This window comes from Boleophthalmus pectinirostris, unplaced genomic scaffold, assembly GCF_026225935.1.
Source record: "Boleophthalmus pectinirostris isolate CB_2022bp ecotype Guang Dong unplaced genomic scaffold, ASM2622593v1 HiC_scaffold_19, whole genome shotgun sequence".
Classification (NCBI taxonomy): Eukaryota; Metazoa; Chordata; class Actinopteri; order Gobiiformes; family Gobiidae; genus Boleophthalmus; species Boleophthalmus pectinirostris.
In genome coordinates this window covers 12,940,083-12,966,121 of record NW_026571140.1, presented here as the reverse complement: position 1 = coordinate 12,966,121, position 26,039 = coordinate 12,940,083, and the positions used below count along the sequence as shown (strand labels likewise).

At 37.8% G+C, this 26,039-nt stretch overlaps 1 protein-coding gene across 1 annotated transcript in view; it reads left to right on the top strand.

Annotated features, from left to right (window-relative positions):
• si:ch211-186j3.6 (neural-cadherin) overlaps positions 1–26,039 on the top strand; it is a 545,061-nt gene that overhangs the window by 241,781 nt on the left and 277,241 nt on the right. Inside the window, 1 exon segment of the mRNA XM_055154596.1 lies at positions 4,850–4,992. Coding sequence (XP_055010571.1) covers positions 4,850–4,992 — 143 coding nt within the window.

Sequence of the window (26,039 nt, the reverse complement as noted above, 5' to 3'; positions counted from 1 at the left end):
GCTGACTATGCTGTCTGGAAGAAATTTAAAATGAAATCGCCGTGTAAAAGTTCCTTACCCTTATTCATGTTTATTTATCTCACTTTATTTCTCTCTGTTTTCTGTGAAGTGCTGCAGCAGTAAGCAACACTGGCTCACTCATGATGGACTTTTTCAAAATAAAAGCCAGTGTGCAACAGACGTTTACAATAAAAAAAAATTTTAAAAACTGTGTTAAGGGGAGAAAAATAACTGTCGGCGATAATTAATTAATTAGTTAACGCCTAAATTAATGCATTAACGTGCCCGGACCTAAAAAATACAAAACCATGATACACTACAACATACCACAACTTCACAAACCTGATGCAATGTGCAGTAGTTTCAATGGTGGGATTCACGCCAATGCGTTGTGATAGAGCTCTGAAGGGGGAGCAACTTAAAACAGATGATACTCAGGGTTGTGTCTTGCCTCCGGTTTTAGCGGTGTGCTGTGTCTGCATATCAGGTGGAGTGGAGTAAAGTGAGGGCATAGCGTTGCGCATTCAGTGAATTGCCAGAATCATAAAAATAAAAATCAAACTAGCCCATTGAAAAGCATTATGTGTAACATATTGAAGACATAAAAAGCCTTCTGAACCATACAATCACTATTAGATGAAATTTGTGTTTTTAAAAATATGATTCCGTTAAAAGAGTCCAGAAGAATTGACAAAAATACTGAACTATGAACTGACAAACATACAAGATTTTGCTTCATTCACACTTCACTCTATAATCCATAAATCCAAAGTTGTCTTCTCTGAGTGCTCAAAATTGCTTTGTTCAAATTGTGCCTGGATCATATCATAGGTAAAAATATTAACTTCTCCTGCACAGTTTTGAAGTCCATAAGCCATCAAATGTTAAGATATATCTTCCTTTTTTGTTTTGATATATTCTCTGACTTCACTTTTTGATCATTATTTTTGCCACATTTCAATAAAACCCTAAATATATAGCTCATAGAAGTCAGAGAAAAATACCTGTACTTACCCAAGGTGTTTGAGCTCTGGTGCTTCGTGTTCTGTACAGTTCTAAGTTTCAATCCAATATTTGCAACCAAAAAAAGTAAAGGGCGAACTTAAAGTCAATGGAGCAGACGTGCCTTCCAAGCACGTCCTCTTTTCAAAGATCTGTGTTAAAGAGAGTTCAAAACTGCTTTCAAAGGGCTATAGTAAGATGTGAACACCAAACTGAAAGATTTCTTCGCTTTACAGAAGAAAACTCAGCTTGTGATAAGCTCTTGATGAAAAATACATATCTTAACAAAAATAAATATAAAATTAAGCTCACGATTTCTATTTATTTCTGATCATTTAAAATGCCTGAAGCCACGATGTTCACAGTTTACCTTGCAAGTTATTGGCATGCGTGCACTGTGCATTTAATATTAGTGAGGGTCCTGTATTTGTATACAGAAGAGGGTGTATGCCACAGGGAACGGACATTGATTTATTCTTCTTTTAAAGTAAAGATGTTGTCCAACTCACTGTCTGTTGGTGAAGTGGGATTTACACTTTTGCACTAATGAATAGAGCCCATTGATTTGCAGCCCATGATAGTCCAAAAGGATCACCAACATGACTGCGTGAAGTGCATGGTTTTAATGTTTAGGGGTCTTCAGCTTGTTATTTAGGCTGGTGAATGCTTAGACTTTATTGATGCACAAGGGAAATTATGTGGACACAGTACCTCACAGATCACAGTATATTATCATAACATAAGAGCATAAATATAAATGTAATAATACATTCAAAACAAGTAGCAAAAATATCAAGAGACCGGTGTCAAATAAGGCATAATTATATAAATGTATATGTAGAAGTAAATATAGAAATATATCAGTACAGTTATATCTCAGTTAAATATACAAGAGGTCACCGTATTCTCCAACACAGAGAACTGCAAATGGATGAAAAATCCAAACGGCACCAGAAATTGACAGCAGAAAGTTCATCCCAGCATAATTAGGAAGATGGTATGTTTACTTGTACAGAGACAGTGTACGATTTTATATAAAAAAAAAATAAAAAAAAATGGAAATACGCCTTAGGGTGGACCAAGGGAGCATGACATTACCATGGATCTATTAAAATAATAATATATTGCTGCTTGTAGTTGCCTCCATTTGACGTAGTAGACACTCATTGGTACTTCAGCGAAAAAATCCCATGGGCTTAGACATAGAGCGCAGTGTAAATACAAACTGCTCATGTTCGGTTGACAGGGCACCTACAACTATCAAAAATGTTGGATTTTGAGGCAATTTTTACCTGTTTTTAGATCATAAACTTTTTCTCAGCTCAAAATCCTTCTGTCGTCTTAAAAACCGCTTTATAATCGTTTCGTTCTGCTCTGCTCTAGCTCCACTTACTCTGATTGGTCAAGGTGAGCATCTGCTGGAGAAAAGAGCACTACTACGCATACTCAATCAACCCGCAGCCACTGGAAGTACCTAACCGGGTGCCATTGAGCTCGGCCCGTTGACTTGAATTGTCCGGCCACTTTGAAACCATGTGGCTTGGACTTTACCAACACCGTTTGCTCCAGTCAAATGAAGCCAATCGAGGCCTGCCGTTCTATATTTGGAATACCGACCGCGTGTTTCATAGCAACCAAAGAACCATTCAGGAGCGAGGGTGTTGGAGGTAACGTCCTTTGCCATCTGCACCCTTGGTTATGCAGGGTGGACACTTAGCAATGCTGTTATTGAAACCCATTGCTGACACTAGTAGGGACGACCTCATGGAAAGAGAGCTGCTGATTGGTTGGTTGATAATGTTCATGTCTTCATTTATGGGCAAAATATCAAAATAACATCACCAGGATCATGTAGAGCAGGTTAATACAAATATTTGAAGGAATGACGAGAAAGGGGCAACGTTTTTTTTTCTTTTCTTTTTTTTCCAGTATTAAGTAAATTTGATTTGAGTTGATGGAGCCAAATGACATGTCTGCTCACTTTCTATTTGGAACATGGCAGATAGTGGTCTAGATATGTCCATTTACACAGACTATGGTTAATTCAAAACATGCAAATTTCCACTTGCAGTCCCCGGGCAGGTTGACGTCACAATCTAGAAATCTGAATCTATATGTAGATGGATAATTGGCCTTGACATTATACATAAATGGATCGGATTGGTCGTGTTCAGAATGCGATGATATTCCCAGATGAGGGGCAAGAGATATTTTTGTCTAATGGATTCAAATGTATTTTCATAAGTAAAATCTGAAAGGTAAAATGTTTAAAAATACATGTGTAACGTTTCTGGTGGAGGATTCGTCAAATTCTTTTTTCCATGGAGATGTTATTGCTTTGTCTGGAATGTTTCACAGTATTGGATTCAATATTTGTAGCATCATAGAAACCAAACAAGACCAAGTTACAGGTCAGATCTGTGGAGCGTTAACCATGCTCACAGTAAGAATGCCTGTTTTTGTAGGTATTTTTGAGCTACAAAACTATCTGAAACTGAATAAATGTAACGTAGAGCTGCTTAATGTCATACTGTGGAACATTCCAGGCCATTCCATTCCATAAGTTACATATTGCACCTTTAAACTGCTCATTTAATTCCTGCTGAAAGATCCTACTTAAGTGTGTAAATACAGCTTTGCCGGAGTGAGGGAGTTGGTCAGAAAAGGGACTAGTATATTTTCCGCTCTAACTCTTGTTTTACTGTGGGCACATCACAGGGGAATAGAATCTTGTTTTCACCACCTGCAGCTGCAGCAACCTGCTCCGTGTTCTCACTCTGTCACTTGGAAACTTGTTAGATTGCAGGTACTCTGACAAAAGGTGTGATAAAGGAAGAGGGCGCGAAAGGGGGTCAAAAACCTGTGACGCTTGAGAGAACACACACTCACTGCCTGTATGGATTTTTACAGTGACTACAACTGACGCCAACACTGGTGGATGTAGAAGCCAAGAATCATGCTCGAGTAATATTGAGTAGAATTCTTATTGTGCTACTTCAAAGTAATATTACTCAATTAAAAGTAAGTAGTGATCCAAGAAATTTCTCAAGTCAGAGTAGAAAAGTAAAGAGAAAAATAAAATATCTGAAAGAGGAAATACAAATGTTCAAATCATTTATTATTATCAACGTGAAGCTTTTGCCACCTTTAGATTTATTCACAAGGGAAGAGTAACCAAAACCTTTACTTGAGAGTACTGTTACTTCATTTATTTTGGTTATCAGCAATATAGGTTATATCAGAAGATTTCCCCAGATATATCAATTTCAGTCCAATTTATAGAGCAAAAATTTGGCATTGATATTTTTTTCAGATTTGTGATGTGAAAATATGAATTTATATCCCAGATAAATACATTTTGGTGTAATTTCTACAAAAGCAACATGTTAATTTAGAAACTTTGCAATAACTTATTATACATTTGGTCTGTACTGTAGATTTTTAAAACTTAATATCAGTATTGGGAAATATTGGTTATGGCTAAAAGAGCAAGACAAATATCAGATCACCCCTACTTCAACTAAATATTACTCAAGCAAAAGTAAAAGTAAAAGCATGGTATCTAAAAACTATTGAAAAGTAAAATTTGAAATAAAGTAACTGTAACTGAGCACTACCCATGAACCTCTGCTTATCTGTGCTGCACAATTGGCCTGCACTACATTCATGACATTTCACGGTAAATAATTGATGCCTTGTCATGTCCTTTGCCGTTTCTACACTGCTTTAAGCATTGATTTGAAAGGCTGATCAAAGGAGATGTGAATGTGTCTCATTTTCACCTGGGGCACTGCCTGCATGTGTGCGTTCACGTGTTCTTACCATGTCTCCATCTGTGTTTGATCAGATATCGGACGTTTGTCTCTGAAGATGCTGGGCCCAATACTCTGGTGGCTACAGTGTTGGCGAAGGACCCCGATGGAGACGGGATCACCTACAAAATCACAAGTGGCAACGAGGAGGGCAACTTTGTCATTGACAGCCAAAAAGGTAAGAGGTTTATCTGATTTTAGTTAAAGTATGTAACTTGCTTGTTTCTAAATGTCATTACTCTGCCTGGAATGTTACACAGTATGACATTAAACAGTTCTACCTTATGTTTATTACAGGTTGTTTAGCTCAAAAATACTCAGAAAGACAGGCATTCTGTCTATGAGCGGGGTTGCCTCTCCACAGATCTGACCTGTAACTTGGTTTGGTTTGTCTCGATGAAGATTTAATACAATATAATACAATAAACTTTCCAGATAGCAATCGATCAACCAATCAAACTTTATTTACAGAATGCTTTTCAGACAAAAATGCAACACAAAGTGCTTTACAGTGATTAAAATTAAAAACAATCCCACAACATAACATAATAACGCAATGACATTTCTATGAAGAAAAGCATTTGACGGACCATCCACCAGAAAACACAATGCACCTTTAAGGCAGCAAGATTAGAATCAAAATTGCAATTTGAATGCACATTGCAAAGACTCCACAATTTCCTCCACGTCAACAAATATCCTGTATAAACATGTTCTAAAATGTAGTTCTTGTATTCATTTGTCAGTTCATTTTTCAGTATTTTTGTCATAAATAAACATGATGGGACAAGATCTCATGTAGAAAAGATTTTAGTTCTCTCTCTTTACTAGTTCCAAAAAGCAGTGTTACAATGACGGCAAACATTTATAATAAAATACATAAAAAATTGTGAAGTGCACCACACCAATTTTTATTATAAATTATGTCAAAATAGTATCGTGTCTTACCTTGTCTTGTGAAAATTGCTCAAATCTCAAAGTGGTAATGGAATGGAATAATATTAGTGAAATTCTGAAATACAAAAATTATTTTTCTAAATTGCCAGGAAACATGTCTTGATATGTTACAAGCAAATCAACTATTGAAATTTTATCACGTGATAGACACGGTTTTAAGCAGAATATTTCGAATTCTGCTTAGTTTTCAATACCTTTTGAATGTGCCTGATTTGCAGTGATAATTATAATGGATTGAGATTGATTCAGGAACAACAGTGAACCAAAACATGGCTACGATTGACAAGATTCAGGTTAAAAGTCAATGTCAAGGAACTTTCTACAAACTCGTCTCTAAGGATAACCCCATTTTTGACCTTTGGCATCATCCTAATGTAACAGTAGGTACTGTATTTTTCGGACTATAAAGCACACTGGATTATAAGGCGCAATAATAATGCTGAATTCTGTCTTCTATTTTCATACATAAGGTGCACTTGATTATAAGGCTCATTCAGCAAAACAAACGGACGACACTTGAGACTGATCCCTTAGCCTAGGCATCCACGATCCATTGGCAGATCGTGGCGTAATTCGCCCTGCATTGCCTCCCTGTCTTGGTGAATATGTATTATGAATGTGTATGTGGGTGGATAATTTAAGTTTTTTTTTGTTGGTTTTTTTGTTAATTTCCTACATATATTTTCTGAAATATACATTACATTGAGTAAAAATGTGTTTAACACAACTGTGCATTTTGCACATTTTACAGAAACTAAATAACTAACTATATAATAACTAAATAAGATATGAGCACTGAAAAAACAGCTCGCTCCTTGTTGTTAGATTCTGTCTGTTTGACTCACTTACTCTGCAAGACTCCTGACTACCATCAAGCGGTGTGGCTTCCAAAGTTATACTAAAACATTTTAACAGATTTTTGAGCACAGTGTACCACATAAAATCGGTTCAAAGTCAGTAAACACAACCAGATTTAATACAAAAGGTGCACCACATTATAAGGTGTATTATACATTTTTAAAGAAAATTAAAGGATTTTAAGTGCGCCTTATAGTCCAAAAAATACAATAATCACTCTTTTTATTTTGTTGGTATGGGCTTAGAAGACTGAAACTCTGAATTTACCTAATACAAGAATCATGCATTTCAGAACATTTTTTATAGAGGTATAACAAAAATTTGCAGAGGACATTCTATTCCTAAAATTATTGCAGCCTTTGCGATTTCGATTGGATTGCAATAGGCTATAAATTATGCAGCACTGAAACAACACCAACTTATAGGTACGTGTTTGGAATCAGCTAAAACATATTGTTGAATTGCAGTTTGCAGTATTTTGTCCTTTGCTGCTATTTTCAACCAAATGTGAGCAACTTTATTGAAGCCGTTCAAATCCTTCCAGGTCACACTGCGGAGTAGAATAATAAGCCCCATTTTCCTACTGTTCCTAACAAAACTCCTTAGATCTGCCCGGTGTCGTGGAAACGCAGGGAGGATGAAACGCTATAGCGCTGGCAGCAATCTTGTGAAATGTGAAACCCAGTTAATGATTGGGATGTTTCTATGTGCGGTGAGGAGGGAGGGGCTGACTGACGGGGGAATGGTGCCAATTTCATAGCGCCTTCTCTCCCCTTTGTAAATTGGAGCCCCTCTCTCTGAATCTGCATATCACATTATAGGGTAATACGATGACTTTTACAAATTCAATTACTGCGAACTTCAAGGCACAATTTCCTCTGTTCGCCGCCAATGACATTCTCTGTCAGCTGATAGCGGCGGTCATTTTATCGCGCAGGGAGAAAGTGTGAAAGATTAAAACACAACTCTATCACAGATCAGATGGAGGCACATACTTGCCTCGTCACTGACATTGTTGGAGACTCATTTGCATCTGGTGACAATGGTCGAATTTTCAAACCGCAGTCCGTTCCCTAAAGGTTACGGCTTGGTTAGGTCTCCAAATAATTTAATTCAAAGTTTGTTTAAGAAATCAGAGCTCCTTTGCTTTCGTGGGATCACCAGTGAACCGGTTTGTGTGGTGTTTGACTGGAACGGACGATGGATGTGAGCCTAGAGCAAGATTCAAACTGGCGGCAAAAGTTTTCAGACAGTTCCGCAAGTTGTATCTTTTGTGAGAACTAACTTGGCAAAATAAATAGAAGTCCAAAATAAAGTTGTCAAAGCTGGTCAGATCATTAGGTGTTTCTAAAACCAGGCCTCATATATGGTATCTGTGTAATCCCTCAGTCACCCTGGTAGGTTCCATTTCAAAAGAAAGTCTCAAAAGAAAATTGAATTCTCTCAACAGGACGAAAGTTCACTCCAGAACGTTTGTCCAGTTGACAAAATTAGATTTGGTACGTCTCTTTCCCCATGGCGGACATGCCCCGGCTGACTTGGGTAAATCACATGGTAACCAGCCTTGCATGTATCACAACACCTTCCTCCATATTGGAAAGACCAAAGGGTATATCCATAAAGCATGAATATAAGTACCCATAAAAGTCTGACATTTCCAACATTGATCAGTTCTTCTAATACCAATTTTATGGAGCCGTGACAGGGTATAATACGACATATTGAGAATTTACCCCGGGGCTGACAACCCTACTATAGCCCCATGTGTAATCTTCATATATATAACTGAGATCTCGTATATATAGTCTTAACATTTTTAAAGTTGTTTTTAACCCAAGGGCGCATATTATACCTCTTCGAAACTTTGCTGGGTAATGAGGGTAGTAGCAGAAATGTATCTACTGAAATTCTTTCATGAGACAACTAAACTTCCTTTTAAGCAGTGTTGGATACCTGGTCTATCTCATGCAAAATGGTTGTAACTGATGTTGTACTAGTAAAGGATTTAAACTTTGACTAAAATGTACTGCTTATGGCAAAGGCCAATCCAACAGGACCAAGAGAAATGGGTTGAAGGGTGGCAATGGGACCACAACCCTTCATCCTAATTTGGGATGGTCCAATCACAGACACTAATTCGTACCATGTTTCTCAAATGCGGAAGACACCCCCATTTTTTACTTGTAAAGTGCTATGTTTTAACACATATAGATGATGTATCTCTCTGATTGGTTGATTAGTTTTACAGATAACGAACAGGTTCTCCAATAATCACCCAGGAAACCTCTTACTGTTCTGGACATTTACTGAAGAGTTGATTGTAAAACTGTAACATCATCATGTTTCACATTTATATGAACATAGTAAATGCAGAGCTACAGAAAACATTGTGAAGTAGCTTAGTACAATGTAATACATGCATAATATTATCTTAAATTTAGATTAAAGTTAAATTAATAAAAAAAATTAAAAAAAAACTTTTCCATGACTTTTTCATGACCTAAAGTTACTTTTCCATGACTTTACAGAATTCTACACATGTAGAATTGAGCTAACTTTTAGGGCTAAATATGAAATGCTGACCCTTTCCACTCACCTTATGGTTTGGTATTATATATATATTTTTTTTAACATTCACAATTAGCGCTGTCATGCGATTAAAAAAATTGAGAGATTAATTAATTATGATCTGTAATTAATTAATCTAATTAATCTAATTTTAATCTCACCTAAAAATTGCTGAGAAAAGCCTTCAATTTGAGGTATTTTCATTTAAATTCATTATTACATTATTGTGGCAGATCAAAAGACTGATATAGAACAAAAAAGTGACTTTATAAAGTCATTTATTGTTTAACAAATGTCTCCAAATTGGCTGTTGAGCCCAAGTCTCCATGAATAAGAAACTGTTTGCTGTAAAGTAGCAAAGACGAGGAAATCTGAACATAATAACTTTTGTCTACTTAAAGACAATAAAAAGTCCAGTCTTTCCTTAACCATATTAAAAATATTATTGATAGAGAAAAGCTTTATATATGAGATCACTGGTTTTAGTCCTTGTTTTAGTCCTGGTTTAGACCTGCTTTAGTCCTACTTTAGTCCTAGTTTAGTCCTGGAATGGATTAATCCTGTTTTAGTCCTGGTGTTAGTTCTGGTTTAGTCCTGGTTTAGACCTGGTTTTAGTTCTGGTTTTAGTTCTGGTTTTAGTTCTGGTTTAGTCCTGGTTTAGTCCTGATTTAGACCTGGTTTAGACCTGGTTTAGTCCTGGTTTTAGTCTTGGTGTTTGTTCTGGATTAGAGGCGCACAGGAGGAAGCGCGGTTTATGCAGCGTACGCGAGAAAACACGATCCACACGCGGCTCACGGGAGCACGTCGGTGTCCGCGCAGTAACTACGGAAGGAGACGTGGTCCGCGCGTTCTCAGGTTAATGACGATGATGAAGGTGTGTGTTTGTGTTTGTGTGTGTTTGTGTGTGTGTGTTTGTGTGCGTGTCCCCTCATGTGGCAGGTCACTATAGGACAGTAGTGCAGACATCATGAGCCTATGCAGGTTGTTTTCAGTGACGATATTATATTTGTTATTTTCTTTTATATTTCACGTCGGGAGAATAATTTCCAAGACACGAATGTGTTTTTACCTGTGCACTGATGCCTCTGTTCTACTGGCTCTTCGACCTCGTCCATTGTGCGACTGACGCCGCCAACGTTTCCATGACGTTTACATCGCTCTTACTGCGCGCGTTTTGTGTGGGTTTCCGGCAATGAGTGGAATTACCGAAATAAAAAAAATGTATAAATGTGTTTTTTTGTGTGTGTGAGTGTGTGTGTTGTTGTCCCAGCAAAACATAAAAACAGATTTTATAATAAAGCAACTCGCATACAGAAACAGTAAAGTTAGAGATTAAAAATGAGATTAACGCGATTAAAAACCATAACACGCTAAATATGACTGTAATTAATTAATCGCAATTAACGCGATAATTTGACACCCCTACTCACAATACTGTCAGTGCATTTATTGTCATCTCTTTTAAACAAAAGGCTCATACATTCGTTTCATGACCTTGGGAACCCTGTATATTTTAATACAGATTTCAAGTATAAAACAAATGATCCCAAATGAATAAGATAATATTTTACATCTAACATAATGTTACTATACTTCTAGACATCAGGCTAAATGACACTCTGGCAAGTGACTGAAAAAAGTCTGGAATAATACAGAAGCTATGGTGGCTCTGAGTAAAAAAAACAGAAAACTCAAAACAGAAACATATTTCTCCACTCGGGGCAGAACACCCACGCTTTGTATTTGTAAAGTTTTATTAGAGAACGTGGTTCCGGCTGGCCAGGCATACACCACAGCCTGAACTCCACTGACCAAGATCACGCTCGGAGGATGCTAAAAAGTATTTTAGATGAATTTGAAAACCACTCAATCTTCACTTTGTCACTACCACCATTAGACAACACAATCCGCTTGATAATTTCATCTAGTCACCGCGAGCCCTGGATGTTCGTGTAATATTTCCCCTAATACAGATGCGCAGGGGCCTCTGCCATTTGTCTACAGTGAGCCAAAGTATCACGGCACAATGCTTGTAATATGATCCAATATCTTGTCTGAAAGAGGCCAATATTTGGTCATTAAACCTGTTTTATGATTCCTATAATGGAAGGCGAGCACAATGGATCGCGTCTACCCTATCTCCCCGCTGTTGATGAAAGCCTTTATTGCCTGGGCTCTGTTCTGGTAGCTGTGCGCCTCTCCGCAGCTCATCCTCAGTGTCTGACAATCATTCATGCAATTGTTTTCCTCCCTCCGCCACTGGTCCATCCCTTCTGGCCTTCCTCCCCATGTTAATTTGACTGTAACTCACCGCAGAATACAATATGTTTCCATAAGATTTAAAGCGGCCATTAGGAGCGTAGCCGGACGGTCAATATGATGATCGCGCTCTTCCTATTAAAACCCATAAATACAGACGCACGGGCGCAGTGGAGAGGAGGGACTATTTTCTGACAGCTCTGGGGTGATGCGGCTACCAATAAACAAGCTGCTTCGCTCTAAGTTTTATGCTGTTTGAACGGAAAGTTCTTCTTTACATCGAGGGTGTGAATCTGTACAATGTGTTCACTAAAATGTAGTAGAGTTTTGGATAAATAAATTATGGCATAAAAGAGATAGAAGAGGAGACTTTAAACTTTGTAGTGTGGAATGATTTGTTATAGACTTTGTTGGATGAAAGACTTGGTTTTGTAGGAATTACTTGAGTTCAAGATAGCATATTAAGTCAACTTTTATAAGACTTTATATTCTGTCAATCATATAATTGTTGCACTGTTTTTCCCTGACATCTTGTATATAGCTGAGATATATTTTTATTTCTATATTTTATTTTTACTTACTCATTTATCAAATCATGACTTGACACCAGTAGCTATAGTTGCTACTTATTTAAAATCAGTTATCACAATTTATATTTTTTCTGTTTGTTAATATGTATAAAGTTCACCTATGTCTATGTTTAACCACTCTATAACAGTGACCCCTCATCATTAACTTACTAACGCTGTATTGTATTTGATTCATGCCCATTTGAGTAAACCGTTATTGTTCTCTATTTGATGGTTGAATGCACATCTACAGGTCTACACCCTTTTGTTTTGGCTTGTTTTTGTACTTATCTTGTGATTATTCCAAAAAATCTGACTGCAGGTCTTGTTCAAAAATGTCATGTTTGTCAGTAATAATAAAAATCCTTCATTAGTTCTATAGTTGGTTTTGTGCAGAAAATCAGTGGATCTATTTTGATCTGTTTGTATTATTAAGGCATTATAGATCAGTATTGTGATTATGCAATGAACAAAATGTAAAAGTTAATGATCTCCGTACGGTATAGTTCCATGCTAAATACCTTCAATGAAGAGTTGACAGTTTCTATAGAGAAATGTGTCCTACTTTTGTTCATTATTAGCACAAGCTGTCAGGATCAGTACCATTCTACAGATCATGATGAGATCACGTTAAAAGATTACCCTATTTTACATGGTTTAGGTCTTTCCAATGATGAATTTTGCATCCGAAAAGTTAAATCTCTCCCATTTTCTCTCCTCCTCCAGCTTCAGTTAAAAAAAAAAGTATTATGAGCAAAATGTATGAATTGTTAAAAAAAAATAAAAAAAAATAGCTGTGCCTGAAACCTTATTAATACACATACTGTATTCATAAATCAAAAAATTATTCATTTAAATAGCTCTTCCAGGGTTCTCACACACCGTTCAAATAGTTTCGGAGTTGCATAATCAATCTTATTCAAAGTCTTTACTTGTCAGCAGAGAACAGCACAGTGTACCTCTCTAGGGAGGCATCCAAGATGAAATTACAATGTTGCAATGCAAAGTTCAAGAACGGTGTGAGAGTAAGAAATGCAATCAAAATAAAGATCAATTATACTATAAAGACTTACAATAGACTTAAAAACTACCACAGCACTGTGCCAGCAGAATAAAACGATGGCTCTGACTGTGGTTGTGTAGAGTGCAGCATATGGACAAGAATAAATAACAGTTAAGATCCAAATAGGAAGTGAGTATGGGTGCGCTTCCAGCTCCATCAACTCTGTATTGAAAAACTGTTGCCCCTCTCACTGTAACTGCTGCTGTCAGGCTCCTCATCTTGGTCTTAAAATATTTGTATTAACCCTCTAAACATGATCCTGGTCTTTATATTTCACTATTTTGTCAGTAAATTAATTCCTATTCCTAAAATGGAACTCTGCTCCACATTCGCCCCATAACTGTTGTTAGCATGTTCTGTGGAAAATGATGACTGGAATCGATCGATTAAAATTACAAAAGTTTATTCCCTATTCAATACAATTCTAATACAGAGCTCTGGGTCAAATCACTGTCCCTGATGGCCTACACCTACACAGGACTTACATCAGGCGGTCTGAACCACCTCCACCCAGAAATATAAAACATCAGTATGAATATGCAAATGATATGTTGAGCAGGTACAAGCCTTGGATCCTCCCTGAAGCCTCTCCGTTTATGGGGGTGACCACCAGATTCAATTGTAGGCATGGTCTATTTAGGCTTGGTGCCAGCCAGGATGACCCCACATCAGCTGCTCTGTAAAGAATGTCCTTAAAAAGACACAACCTTCACAGCAGTATCTTTAAACACATATATCAGATTTCAGTAGTTAAACACTAATTGTGTGACTTCATTAACAATATTTAAACAAATATGTAAGTCCAGTATTTAATAATTGCATGTGGTACACTCACGACACTTTATTTCTTGATACAACCTTCACTGTAACCTCAATGAGCTTCATTTGACTGGAGCCGAACGCTGTGGGTTTTGTCACTGTCACTTAGTCCACTTCTTTATACAGTCTGTTTTTTACACATAAAACACTTATTTTTAAATGAGACTACATGATGAAAAACTACAGAATAAGTTTCAAACAGATTCCTCCAAATTAAGTTCCATGCCCTTAACCAACCTCCCGCTGCAACAATGTGTATTTCTATTACACAGCATGCCCCCTGCCAGGCCTCACATCTTCTCTGCATGGCCTGATGTGCTGACCTCTGCTTGATCCCACGTTATGTAACCGACTATTGTTTTGGTCTAATTCTTGCAGAGACCCTTTGGCGGCTCGTCTCTTACTCATCGTGTTCATACTAGTTTCTCTTCTCTTTTGTCATGCTGTCATTTCGGACATGTTTTCCTTATACATCTCTTTCCTGTATCTGTCTTTGTTTATGAAGCTGTCATCCTACTTCCAGCCATATCTTGTTCAGCTGTTTTCTCCCACACTGTCCATGTACTGTTACTGCTATGGACCCTAAAGGATGTGTGTCCATTCCTGTTATTGCATCAGCACATATCTCAAATACTCACTCCAGATGAACACTGCGTTAAACTATGTTACTCCACTGAATCATAGTTACACTTTCTGGTATTTTGCAATAATCACAAACTGCAATAGTGATCGAAAATGACTTTATTATAGAAACAGGTCAGTTTACTTCATGTTCAGAACTGATTTTCATTGTCATGTCACTGTAGTAAGCAGAATCTGTTTTTGCAATTTAACTCATTTTTGTTTTTCTTGTGTAACTTTTCTGGTGGAGGATGTGTCAAATGCTTCTCTCCAAAGAGATGTTATTGCTTTGTCTGAAATGTTTCACAGTATGGTATTCAAACTTTCTAAATTCATGCAAGCCAAACCAGGCCAAGTTACAGGTCAAATCTGAGAAGAGGCAACCCCGCTCACAGTCTGAATGCTTGGTATTTTGAGCTAGGTATTTTGAGCTTTAAAACCGCCTGTAACTGAATATGTGTAAGGTAAATCTGCTTAATGTTGTATTGTGGAACATTCAAAGCAGTGCAATGACATATCCACTGAAACAAGAAGATGATGGAAGCCCAACGTTTAAGAAATGCTATGCAACATCTGTCAACATTTGTATGTGAACCGGTTTTTTCTCTACATTTTTCATAAGTATAGACATGTTGGTGATTGGTGACAACTGATTTTCTTTAAGTATTTCTGCCTTGAATGTAGGTCAATACATGTTTACTAAAACATGTATATACAGTTTATATGTTACAACTTCATTTTGCATATGTCTCCTTCAAAAACATATTTTCAGCAAGCTAGTCTAAAGCTACCAAATCAATTTTTTTTTTGCCCCTGTGTGACCTGTATCTGATCTTTTAATGACAGTCTGAACAACTCTGATCTGATTTTGTTCAAATGCGACCCAGGCCACTTGGATATGTGGTCCTAAAGCCGATACATAACTCATCTTTTGACATGCGACTTCAGTCTGAATGGACAGGTCACATTCAGCCAACCTATACGTCATCAACAAGCAACAAACGTAGGCAGACCAGGAAGCACATATCAATCCCACTACTTTTGGCTGTGACTCCGCACTCACACGTTCCTTTCTATGGATGTTGCTGCCGCTGCCCCACAAAACCTCACGGCAAAAAACCTTACTCTTCGCAATCTCCTCCTTAAAACCAATAAGCTGTTGTTGACAGCAACTTTAAAATGGCCAAGTGCTCAATGCTCCATGTTTCAGCTACTTCCATAAAAACCGAGCATGTTCGCTGCATGTGATGTTGTTGTGTCCTCCAATGCACATGCAGGCCACTTTGGGGACGTTTAAAGTTCACAATGGAGATCACATACAAATCACATTTAACTGGAAATGTGAACGACCTCCCAAAAAAATCTGATTTCACAAAAAATTAAGCCCTTCAGTCTGAACGTAGCCTAAGATGATGGTGCCATTTAGAGCAGCCTGTGTACAAAGAATGTTCATATTCCCATATAATTAATGTTTGGCTGTTATAAAACTGGAATACAAATCCATACACGAGGACTTAACTCATGTAGATTTTGTAGAATTACTCTTATATTAGTAGATTTTAAGTAGCACAGCTTAAAAGTGCATTATGTAAATTTTCTGGTGGAGGGTCCATCAAATGCTTTTCTCCATGTACTATCATACATCATCTGTGGAGAGTCAACCCCACTCCCAGTCAGAACACCTATTTTTATAAGTATTTTTGAGCTATAAGACCACCTAATTGAATAAATGTAACTGTTTAATGTCATACTGTGGAACATTCAAACCATAGAAACAAGCAGGTGACAGACCCCCCACCAAAAAGTTACACAGTGCACTTGTAAGTTTGATTCCTTTCTGAAAAATGGAGACAGCTTATGCGCATTACTTAAAATCACATTACAACGAAAATGACAGTTGATAATGCCCGGCTGGAAAAACTAATACAAACAACCACCAACCATAGATGATATTAAATCTGACAAGTATATTTTCTACCTGAATCCATATGCGCTAATGTTATTATTCCAGCCATTTTCTTCCACCCTCAGCGAGCCCATAAACCAATGACCAATACCACAGGGACACACACATCTTGTACATTAGAGCAGACACTCACAGCATGTTTTGTTCTTAAAATGTCCGGAAAACCTTTCCAGAGCCCCATTTTTACCACTTTAACACCATATGCCTCACTCATCCAAAGCTTTTAGGCTCTATTAGATATTTGGACCGAGCAAACCAAAGCAGAGACAGTGATAGGACAGAGCAGTGCCCCCTGGATAAGTAAGTATCATAGTGAAGGGTCCATGGGCTCCGTGTGCCTGCCCACCGCTGGTCACATTTATCTAGCCTTCTGTCTCAGGTCATTAAGGCTGAGTACGGTCCCCAGTCCCTGCCGCACATTAGAGCAGTGGAGGTGCAGGTGGACAGAGAGAGAATAGGTTGACCTTTACTACTAACTATAAGTGCAGTCTTAATATGTCTTTAGAATTTTTTCTAAAGTTTTAATTACACATGTTGTATTCAGTTAAAGGGCCCGTACTCAATTTTTCCCATGCATTTGAGCAGAAATATTCTCGCACCAGTACAGCTGTATTGTATAAGCAGCTGTGACCTCGTTTTTTTTTTTTTTTTTGTCGTACCAGAATAAAGTGTAATTGCACATCCACTCCAGTAGTTGGCAGTGACGCTCTCATTGTCACAGTGTGAGCAGGGAGTATAAGCGCTACAGTGTCAAGTTTTTTCATGTTTTTTTTTTTTTTGCAAGGAGCGTACGCACACAACGCACAGAGCAGGAGATATGAAGTGCAGAGAACAAATGTATGTAAAGCGTATGTGGCGCTCGGCTTCACTACGGTGGAAAACGAGGAAAGACTGCTGTGTTTACTGTGCCTAAAAATGTTGGCAGCGGACAGTACTGTATGAAGCCAAATAAACTGTGGCGTCGCTTAAAGACATTACACCCCAATCACACTGATAAGTCGCTTGAGTTTTGCCGAATATTGCCAACAATCATCCTGCTTTGTGAATGCTACTTCAGTAAACCAGTGAGCACCGTTAACATCATATTAGGTGGCGTCCCAGATAGCAGAGGAACTGATACTGCCAACTACAACACAGATCACGAATCATCTTTAAAGACGAGGAGGACACGGGAGCGGACCGCCTCATGACGCAGGTGAACGCAGTGCGGAATACGGACAGACACATGCTGCGTGTGTTCCGAGTCACTTTGGAGATGAGACTTAAACTTTTGCTCTTGTATGTAGGCGACTGAAGGCGAGGGTGTGCTTTGTCCACATTTGGTAGTGGTTCTGTGGAGTGGGGGGCACAAAATGTTTTCTTCTTCCAAGGGGGGCGTGACAGAAAATAATTGAGAAGCATTGAGTAAATATAAGTCTGCATGGTGTCTGCATGTAATTATAAAGCATTTTATTTTCCGATAATCATGAAGTGCGCGTTAACAGGCTACACTGGAGAGCTGTGAAAAACATTATAAACTTATTGCGATGAATAATGTTTGGAATGCATAAGATACGAAAGGAATAACCTTCAACCCCTGCAAACCATTTAACATCTAACACATTTTTAAGACAGTGAAAATCTACTAGAAGTCAATGTGTCGATGCCTTTACAATGTAATATATTTATTTACAACATCAAACTACAAAACATAGAGAGCAAAGATGCTTTGTGCTTGGAATTATGTGCAAAGTTAAACATAATAATGCATATATATATTTTTTAGAATTAATTATGAAGGTCCATTGTGTAAAGTCTGGTGGAGGGTTTGCTACCTGTTTGTTTCCATGGACATGTGTATGCTTTGCTTGGAATGTGCCAGTATGACATTAAACATTTCTTTCTCACATTTGTCTAATCGCAGGTTTTTAAATGCTAATTAGAAATATGACTTCATGAGTGGTAACTCGGCCTGCTGGCGTAACCTGCTTCTCTTCATAACTTTAATGCCATACTGCAGCCAGACAAAGAAATAAAATAGAGATAGATTCTTTAATAATACAGTTTAAAAGAAGTGAAAAGAGATTCAATGATTAAAAATTGTAATGCCACTTCTAATGCTACTTTTTAAATATTTCTTTTGTCATGCAAGGACCACAGTACAATCAATGCATTTCTGACTATGAAGAAGCACACGTGCATTACCCCATTTTGAGAAACCTCGCCCAAGCACAAACACATGTGGCAATGCCTTCTGTTGTGTTTAAATCACATCCCTTCCATTGTTATCATTCTAAACAGGTTTGGTTTTTATGCCATCTACAATTGTTCTCATTTCTATTCCTGATTGTCTTTTTTATCACAATCTTGTGTTGGCCCATTCTGTGATTCGGCCTCTATTAGCCTCCAGACCCACATTATACAATAGTCCATTTGGGTTTAGATAATGAAACATTGCATGAACAGCTAGGCCACAGCCATCTTAGGAAATGTGCAAATTGCCTTTCCAAGAAAAGTCAGGTGTCCACGAGAGTAGGTGAAAAAGATGGACGTTACACGAATATATTAAACAAACTATTGAGTCTTCTGGACCAGGAGTTCTTAAACATCCTCCCCCAAAATATGGCTTAAATACTGCATGTAGTATGTAACTTTTCTAATGTAGGTTCCAACACTTGCAACAAAAAACACAAAAGAACAAGAAGATAGTGCCACACCTTCAAGAAAATATTTAATGAGTTCTGACAGATCTTCAAGGTTTACAAAAAAGACTAAACCAGTTCAAATCTGTTCTACAATAGGACTAAACTAGTTCTAAAACATATAAGAAGCGAAGGGAGACATGGGAGACAACTACAGCCTACATTACAGGTCAGATCTAGGGAGAGTCACCCCTATTCACAAAGAGAATAATTGTATTTTTGGGCAATAGAAACACTAGTAAAAAAATAAAAGCTAAATAAAATGTGTAAATTCAGCTAGTTACACTTCTTACCTTCATACAGATTCACCTATTCTTTGTCATCTCAGCAGCAGAAACACCAGCCTCCTCATTTCTTCTTTCAACAATATCCTTGCACCTGTGTATTGAAATACTAATCATAGGTTATTCTTGGTTAAAACACTGCATTGTTTATAACTGACCCAGAACATTGCATGAGAGGTCTCTTATTGTTTTTGTTTGTTTTTTCACGTCACAAGAGCTAGCTCAAATGTGCGTCAACAGGTGTACTAGGTCTGGAGTGCGCACTTGCTGCACAAGTGCTAATTGTAACATGTGTTGTTTGGGTTGGAACTGATTGCATGAATACCACTTGACACCAGTTGCTTGGAGATTTCCGAATGGGGACTGCACCTAGAACGGAAAACACTGCTTGCCACGCTACTGGTAATCTCCTGTGTAATCGATTTTGAATGAGTTAAGTGAAATACTGTATTAAAAAATGGTCAGGAATTAATTTATTTGCATTTGACAGCAATATTTAATCAACATAAACCAATTCAACAGTGATTGATGTAACTGTCACATATATTTTTTTTTACTTTTGAATGTGAAAAAGTTATCAAAATGTTGCATATAAAGCTCGGGATTGTGACGTCATACAACACCGAATCTAATGTTAAACCAATGGACTTTTAAAGATGCTGTATACTAAACATTAGTGTTCATTCAAATGTTTTTTGACTCTAGAATGATAGATGTATTTACTAGGGATACAATGGTATTCGATATAATATTGAATTGTTTGATACTGGTCTCACGAGTCAATACATATGTTTGTTGAAGACACGTTTTGATATGCATGTGTCCCTCCATGAGCGCTCTGGTGTCATTTATTTTGGTCCGAAAGGAAAAAAGTTATTGCAGTGTCCTTCTCAGATGCAACAAGAAAACAGCTCTACAGGAACAGCTGACATATTCTAACAGAGATGGAGTTTATCTTTCAGTCACTTTTTATTTTACATTTACCAAGGAATGACAAAGATATGAACTTTTAAATACTTTAGAATCTCTTCTGGCTTCACGGCTTTAATCAAATGCTCTCGTGTAGTCACTCGCAACGTGACTTGTGACATACACAATCTTTTTCTCAGAATCTATAGCATAAGTTTTACTCAGAAAACGGTTCATTGAGACATTTCTATGTAATTGAACATAGTTTGAGTGACCAGAAAGAGGATGGGAGAGTGCAGTGTGTCACAGACTGTAGCAGGGCAGTGTGGGAGGAGCTACGTACTATCTGCTGGAGGAGGCAGAGCATCGGACACAGGTGTGTGAACGCAGTGAGACTCAGAAGAAATCATCAAATCATCATCATATGATAGTGTAACTCCCCTATTATAAAATATAAAATAGCCTGAGAAAGCTCTGTTCTTATTTTCACTGAATAAAAATTCTGAACTGTGAATCATTGAGCCAAATGAACTAAAACACTTCACATATAAACTGCAACTGTACAGTAGTTCTACTGCAATGTACTGTATGTAATGTTTAATTAACTTCATAGTGTTATGTTATACTCATTAGGAAAAATTACATAAGATTTTTTTTTTTGCACCAGCAGTTTACCAGGTTGTCCACTGTGCTTTGGTTTACTTTCTGTTGTTGTTTTGGCTAAAATAAGATAACTTTTGCACTATTGCCACAAACATGGCGGATTTCCATGGTAACAGCCATTTTCTGGTGTTCCCAAACTGTATTAGTTGACAGAGACATACACATTGAACAAAAATTGCAACTGTGTGCTGGTCCAAAAACAAAAACTGTGCAAAAGAAGAAAGAGATCCACACTGCAGTTCTTTGAAGCTCCCAAATATTTACTTCAAAGAGCTTCAAAGAACTGCAATGCGGATTTCTTTCTTCGTTTGCACAGTTCCCGAACTCTATAACATAATAACACGGACAAGTCTTTTGTCCTGAGGGATGTTACTCTCCTCAAACTGCCTATCTATCTATGCCATGCCTGATAGTGGCAGCAATAAAACCAGATAACAAAAAATCTCCTGATAGATTGACAATTGCATGATTTCAATGCACAATTAGACAGGATGCACAATTAGATTTCACTTTTTAGTTCAATTGCTTTTACATGAGAGAAGAACAAAAACCTAAAAACACAAAGCTCCAAAGACTCCCTCTGTTTCGATAATTAGCTCTAGGTAAAACCAAATTGGATGCCGCGCCAGTTGACTGCATACAAAACAATATGTAGCAATGTGGGAAAATGAAACAGAGCATTGCCAAGACTCAACTTAATTATCCTTGTTCATGCTTCTGCAGCGTTCTTCTCAGTTTACTCACTCGCAGACCGCCAGCTGCCATTCTGTGTCACAGTAAAGGAATTTCCAATGCCAGACGTGATCACGCTCATCAAAAACCACGGCAACAGCGCGTTCTGATTACGAATATTTTTACCCATGTTTATGCAATACATGCACAAGAGTCAGTGACAATACTCTATGTTATGTTTTTTTTTTTTTCTCTTCAAGCGTAGCTGATCTCCCCTTACTCCCCCTACACATGCAAATTTTACTTCTATATTGCGCCCTCGTCTTCCTCTCAAGTTTATTTTTATCGCTCTGCTTTACTTGCATGCTAACAACAAACAGAGCGCAGAGACACCTACGACTAGCCATAACCATTGGACAGCAGTGCCGAAGCAAGGAGCCATTGTGACAAACACCTCGAGGAAAGACGCCCACTCTATGGCAAGGCTCCATCTCTTGTGTAACACTGAGAGGCAAGCAGAAGCGACATGGCTCGCATATGCTGTTCTAAAGCATACCAGTAAATTACATAGGAAAGAAAATGGCTGCAGGCTAAAGTATGTCAAATTGTTTGTACAGTGTGGAACGTATGTGTACCTAGTTTGGTAATCTGGTTTTGGTTTGATAAATGCATTAAAGTAATGTTAAATTATGCTCTTGTGATTTCAAAAATGCACTCGCGCATGAAATTATACTAAATGCTGAAATCTATTAAAACATATTCACTCTTTTATATAATGATGTTTGTGATACTTGAATTAGTGAGGGTATTATTTAAAGTCAATTTTTACTTTTTTTTTTACTTTTATTTATATTTATGTCAAGGTGAGATGTCTGTGTAATCCCTCATCCAGATCTGATCCATAACAAAGGAAAAAATAAATGCTGTCAACTGGACAAAAGTGCTTTGTGCAGCTGACAGAATTGAATTCAGCTAGATCAGGGGTCATCAAACTAAGGCCCACGGGCCGACTCCGGCCCTCCACATCCCTTTGACCGCCTGCCCCTCCAGTCCCTCTGCCCCCCACCACTTGACCTTGCACTATCAGGCAATCCTCAAAAGTCGCCATGGCCTATTTTTTGAAATAACTTTTTGGCAAATAATAACACGTCTGCATCTTGTATTTTGTAAAATTTCTATTAAAAAAATCATATGCATTTATAAGTATATATATATATATATATATATATATATATATATATATATATATATATATATATATATATATATATATATATATATATATATTTAAATCATTATATGACGTATTTACATTTGACGCCGAATTTGCAGCCAAATTGTTCATCACCTAAACAAACTCGAGATCAAACGGTGACAGTCAATGCAAGCACAGAGTTCTGTAGTGCAGTTAAGGACAGCAAAATAGCAAATGATAAAGTATGAAAAGTGCATAGTTTTCAAAGAACAGTGGACAACCAATTGTTTTTTTGTTCAGTGTAAGGACTGTGCAGTTTGTCTGATATGTAAAGAAAGTGTGGTGGTTTTCAAAACATATAATCTCAGTTGTCAGGGTCATACAGTTATGTTATTTGGCCGACCCAACCCCAGCCCCCATCACCGTCAGGAGCGATAACGTGGCCCCCAGAGAAAAAAGTTTAGTGACCCCTGAGCTAGATCATCCTGCTGTTGTGTCCTTGGGCAAGACATCTCTCTAGTGATTGTCTTTTTGGTTTTGGTTGTCATGTACAGATTCGTATACACCATCTAAATATTTTTCTGCCATCAGACAGGTTTATGTGGAAAATATTAACAATTACCATTTTATTCTGTTCATCTGTCTCTGTCTGGTATTTGACTTAGTGAGGGTATTATATAAAATCAATTTTGACATTTTACCTCTGGGTGGGATGTTGTCAATCTGCAACTTTTTTGGAATATACTGTATATCATAACAACAAGTGACATTTACGAATGCAAAGTTGACATTCATACATTCTGATACTAAAGTCAGTTTGAAAGTTGCTGTTTTTTTTGCTTTGGCCACCTAGATTTTCGAAGTACTTATTGCAGAACTATAACACGAGTAGATAGTTCGATAACATTTCCTTCATTGTAAACCAAAATATTGTTCAAAACTGCAGAACTGAGAGACTCCGCCGCTTCATAGTGGCATTTTACTGCAGTAATCTAATGATGAGTGAACACTGTTACAACAAGGTTAAAGGCTTATTAAAGTTGATCGTGCATATTATGTCTTCTTTAATGCACAACAAGTCAACGTTAAGATTATAAACGCATTAAAACTCCATCATTGCCAAACAACCGAAATATTTCTTACAGTGCATGATGTCTCAGCCCCTTTCCAATCGACTACCGTGCAGCGAACACACGAGAGAGACGGCACCTTTCCCCGCTGCCTGCACAGATAAGGCCGGAGTAATAAGTGTGTCCGCTCCTCTAGCCCACACACACACGCGCACACACACACACACACACAGTAAACACAGGAGAAGCAGAGGGTCAGATGAATACTGAGTGTGGATGGCCATTCAAAGCACCAACAGTGGGATGCAGATGAGACGCCCACACCAGACCGCACTGAGGAGGACAGAACAGAGGAAGAGATGAAATGGAATGCCCCAATGACAAGACTAAAAGGGAATACCAATCACTTTAACTATTCATGTGTTTTCAAGTCATGATTAATGAAAACTTTCCTCTAGCAAAGAACTAGCAGAAGTAGTAAGAAAGTCCATGTTGAATTTTTGGGACTATTGCCAGTATTTCTTGAGGAATCTATTGTTCAAAGGAGTGTATACTGTGCAGTATAAAGGCCATGTCTGTGTATTTGAGCAAAATGTCTTGTCCCAGAACGAATGTATTGTGTATCTTGAGGTGCTGGCTGCATCTAATTATAAAGTGTTTTGTTATCCGAGAATCAGTAAGTGCATGTTAGCATAAACATGATGGATAAATTCCTCCGTGCGCTTTGAAAGTTGTACAAAAACTTATAACTCATCGCAGTGAATTATTAAGGTGCTTGGAATGCAAATTTTGGACTACTGCAAACTGTTTAAAATGACACTTTTTTTTTTTTTTGCATTTTTAAGACTATAAAAGAGAAGTGCAGCTTTTTATAAGAGAAAGAAGCTCTTTGGGGAATTTTTGGGAGCCAGTTGGTGGGTTGATAATGCCATAAACAAAGGTGTAACGTTTCTATGTCTATGTCATATTTAAAGATCCTATATTATGCAAAATTGATTCTTGTGGACTTGAATACATGCTATAATATACCTCATCAAAAACATACCTGTAGCTGTATTTTTGTTTCATACACACATGTTTGAGTACCGTATTTTCCGTGCTATTAGACGCACTCTTAAGCCTCCAACCCCATCAAAAAACGACTGCGCGCCCCGCAATCCAGAGCGCCCTATACACAAATCCACTCGGGTGTCCCAACACGACTTTAGTAAACTACAAAGCCGCAGCATCGCAAACACGCACAGAGCAGACAGCGACCACACAGCCAAACACACCCGCAGCCACACTCACCACTCCACGCCGATGAGGAATGGAACGGAGGAACGAACCGAAAAAGCGAGTCCAATGTGCCACTTCTTGCCACAACTGAACAACCAAGTCACTGCGAACACGCCAATAATCCAACGGTCCCAGACAGCACCCTCCCTACGCGCCACAATTGAACAAAGTCCGAGAGTCATCGTGAACGCGCCAAACAAAGTCCGACTGACCCATCTGTTGTGTTTCGTTTAAAGTCCCGTGCGGTTTTTTGGGGAAAAAAAATTGAAAATAGACCATTTAATGACAGTGTCTTATAATCCAGAGCGCATAATAGCCCGGAAAATACGGTAATTAAGGTGCTTGGAATGCAAATTTTGGACCACTGCTAACCGTTTAAAATGACAAATTTTTTTAGCATTTTTAAGACTATAAAAGTGAGGTGCAGCTTTTTATAAGAGAAGTAAGCTCTTTGGAGAGATTTTTGGGAGCCAGTAGGTGGGATGATAATGCCATAAACAACATAGTAGTGGTTTATAGGAGGTGTAACGCTTCTATGTCTATGTCATACTTAAAGATCCTATATTACGTAAAATTGATTCTTGTGAACTTGAATACATGCTATAATATACCTCATCAAAAACATACCTGGAGTTGTATTTTGTTTCATACACACATGTCTGAGTAATCCATTATTAGTCTGTCTACATCTCCAAAGTTCAAAATGCTCTGTTCCACCTTGTGATGTCATGAAACTGTAGTTTTCAGGCTAACAGTTACTTTTTTATCTTTTGTTTAGTAGATATATGAAATT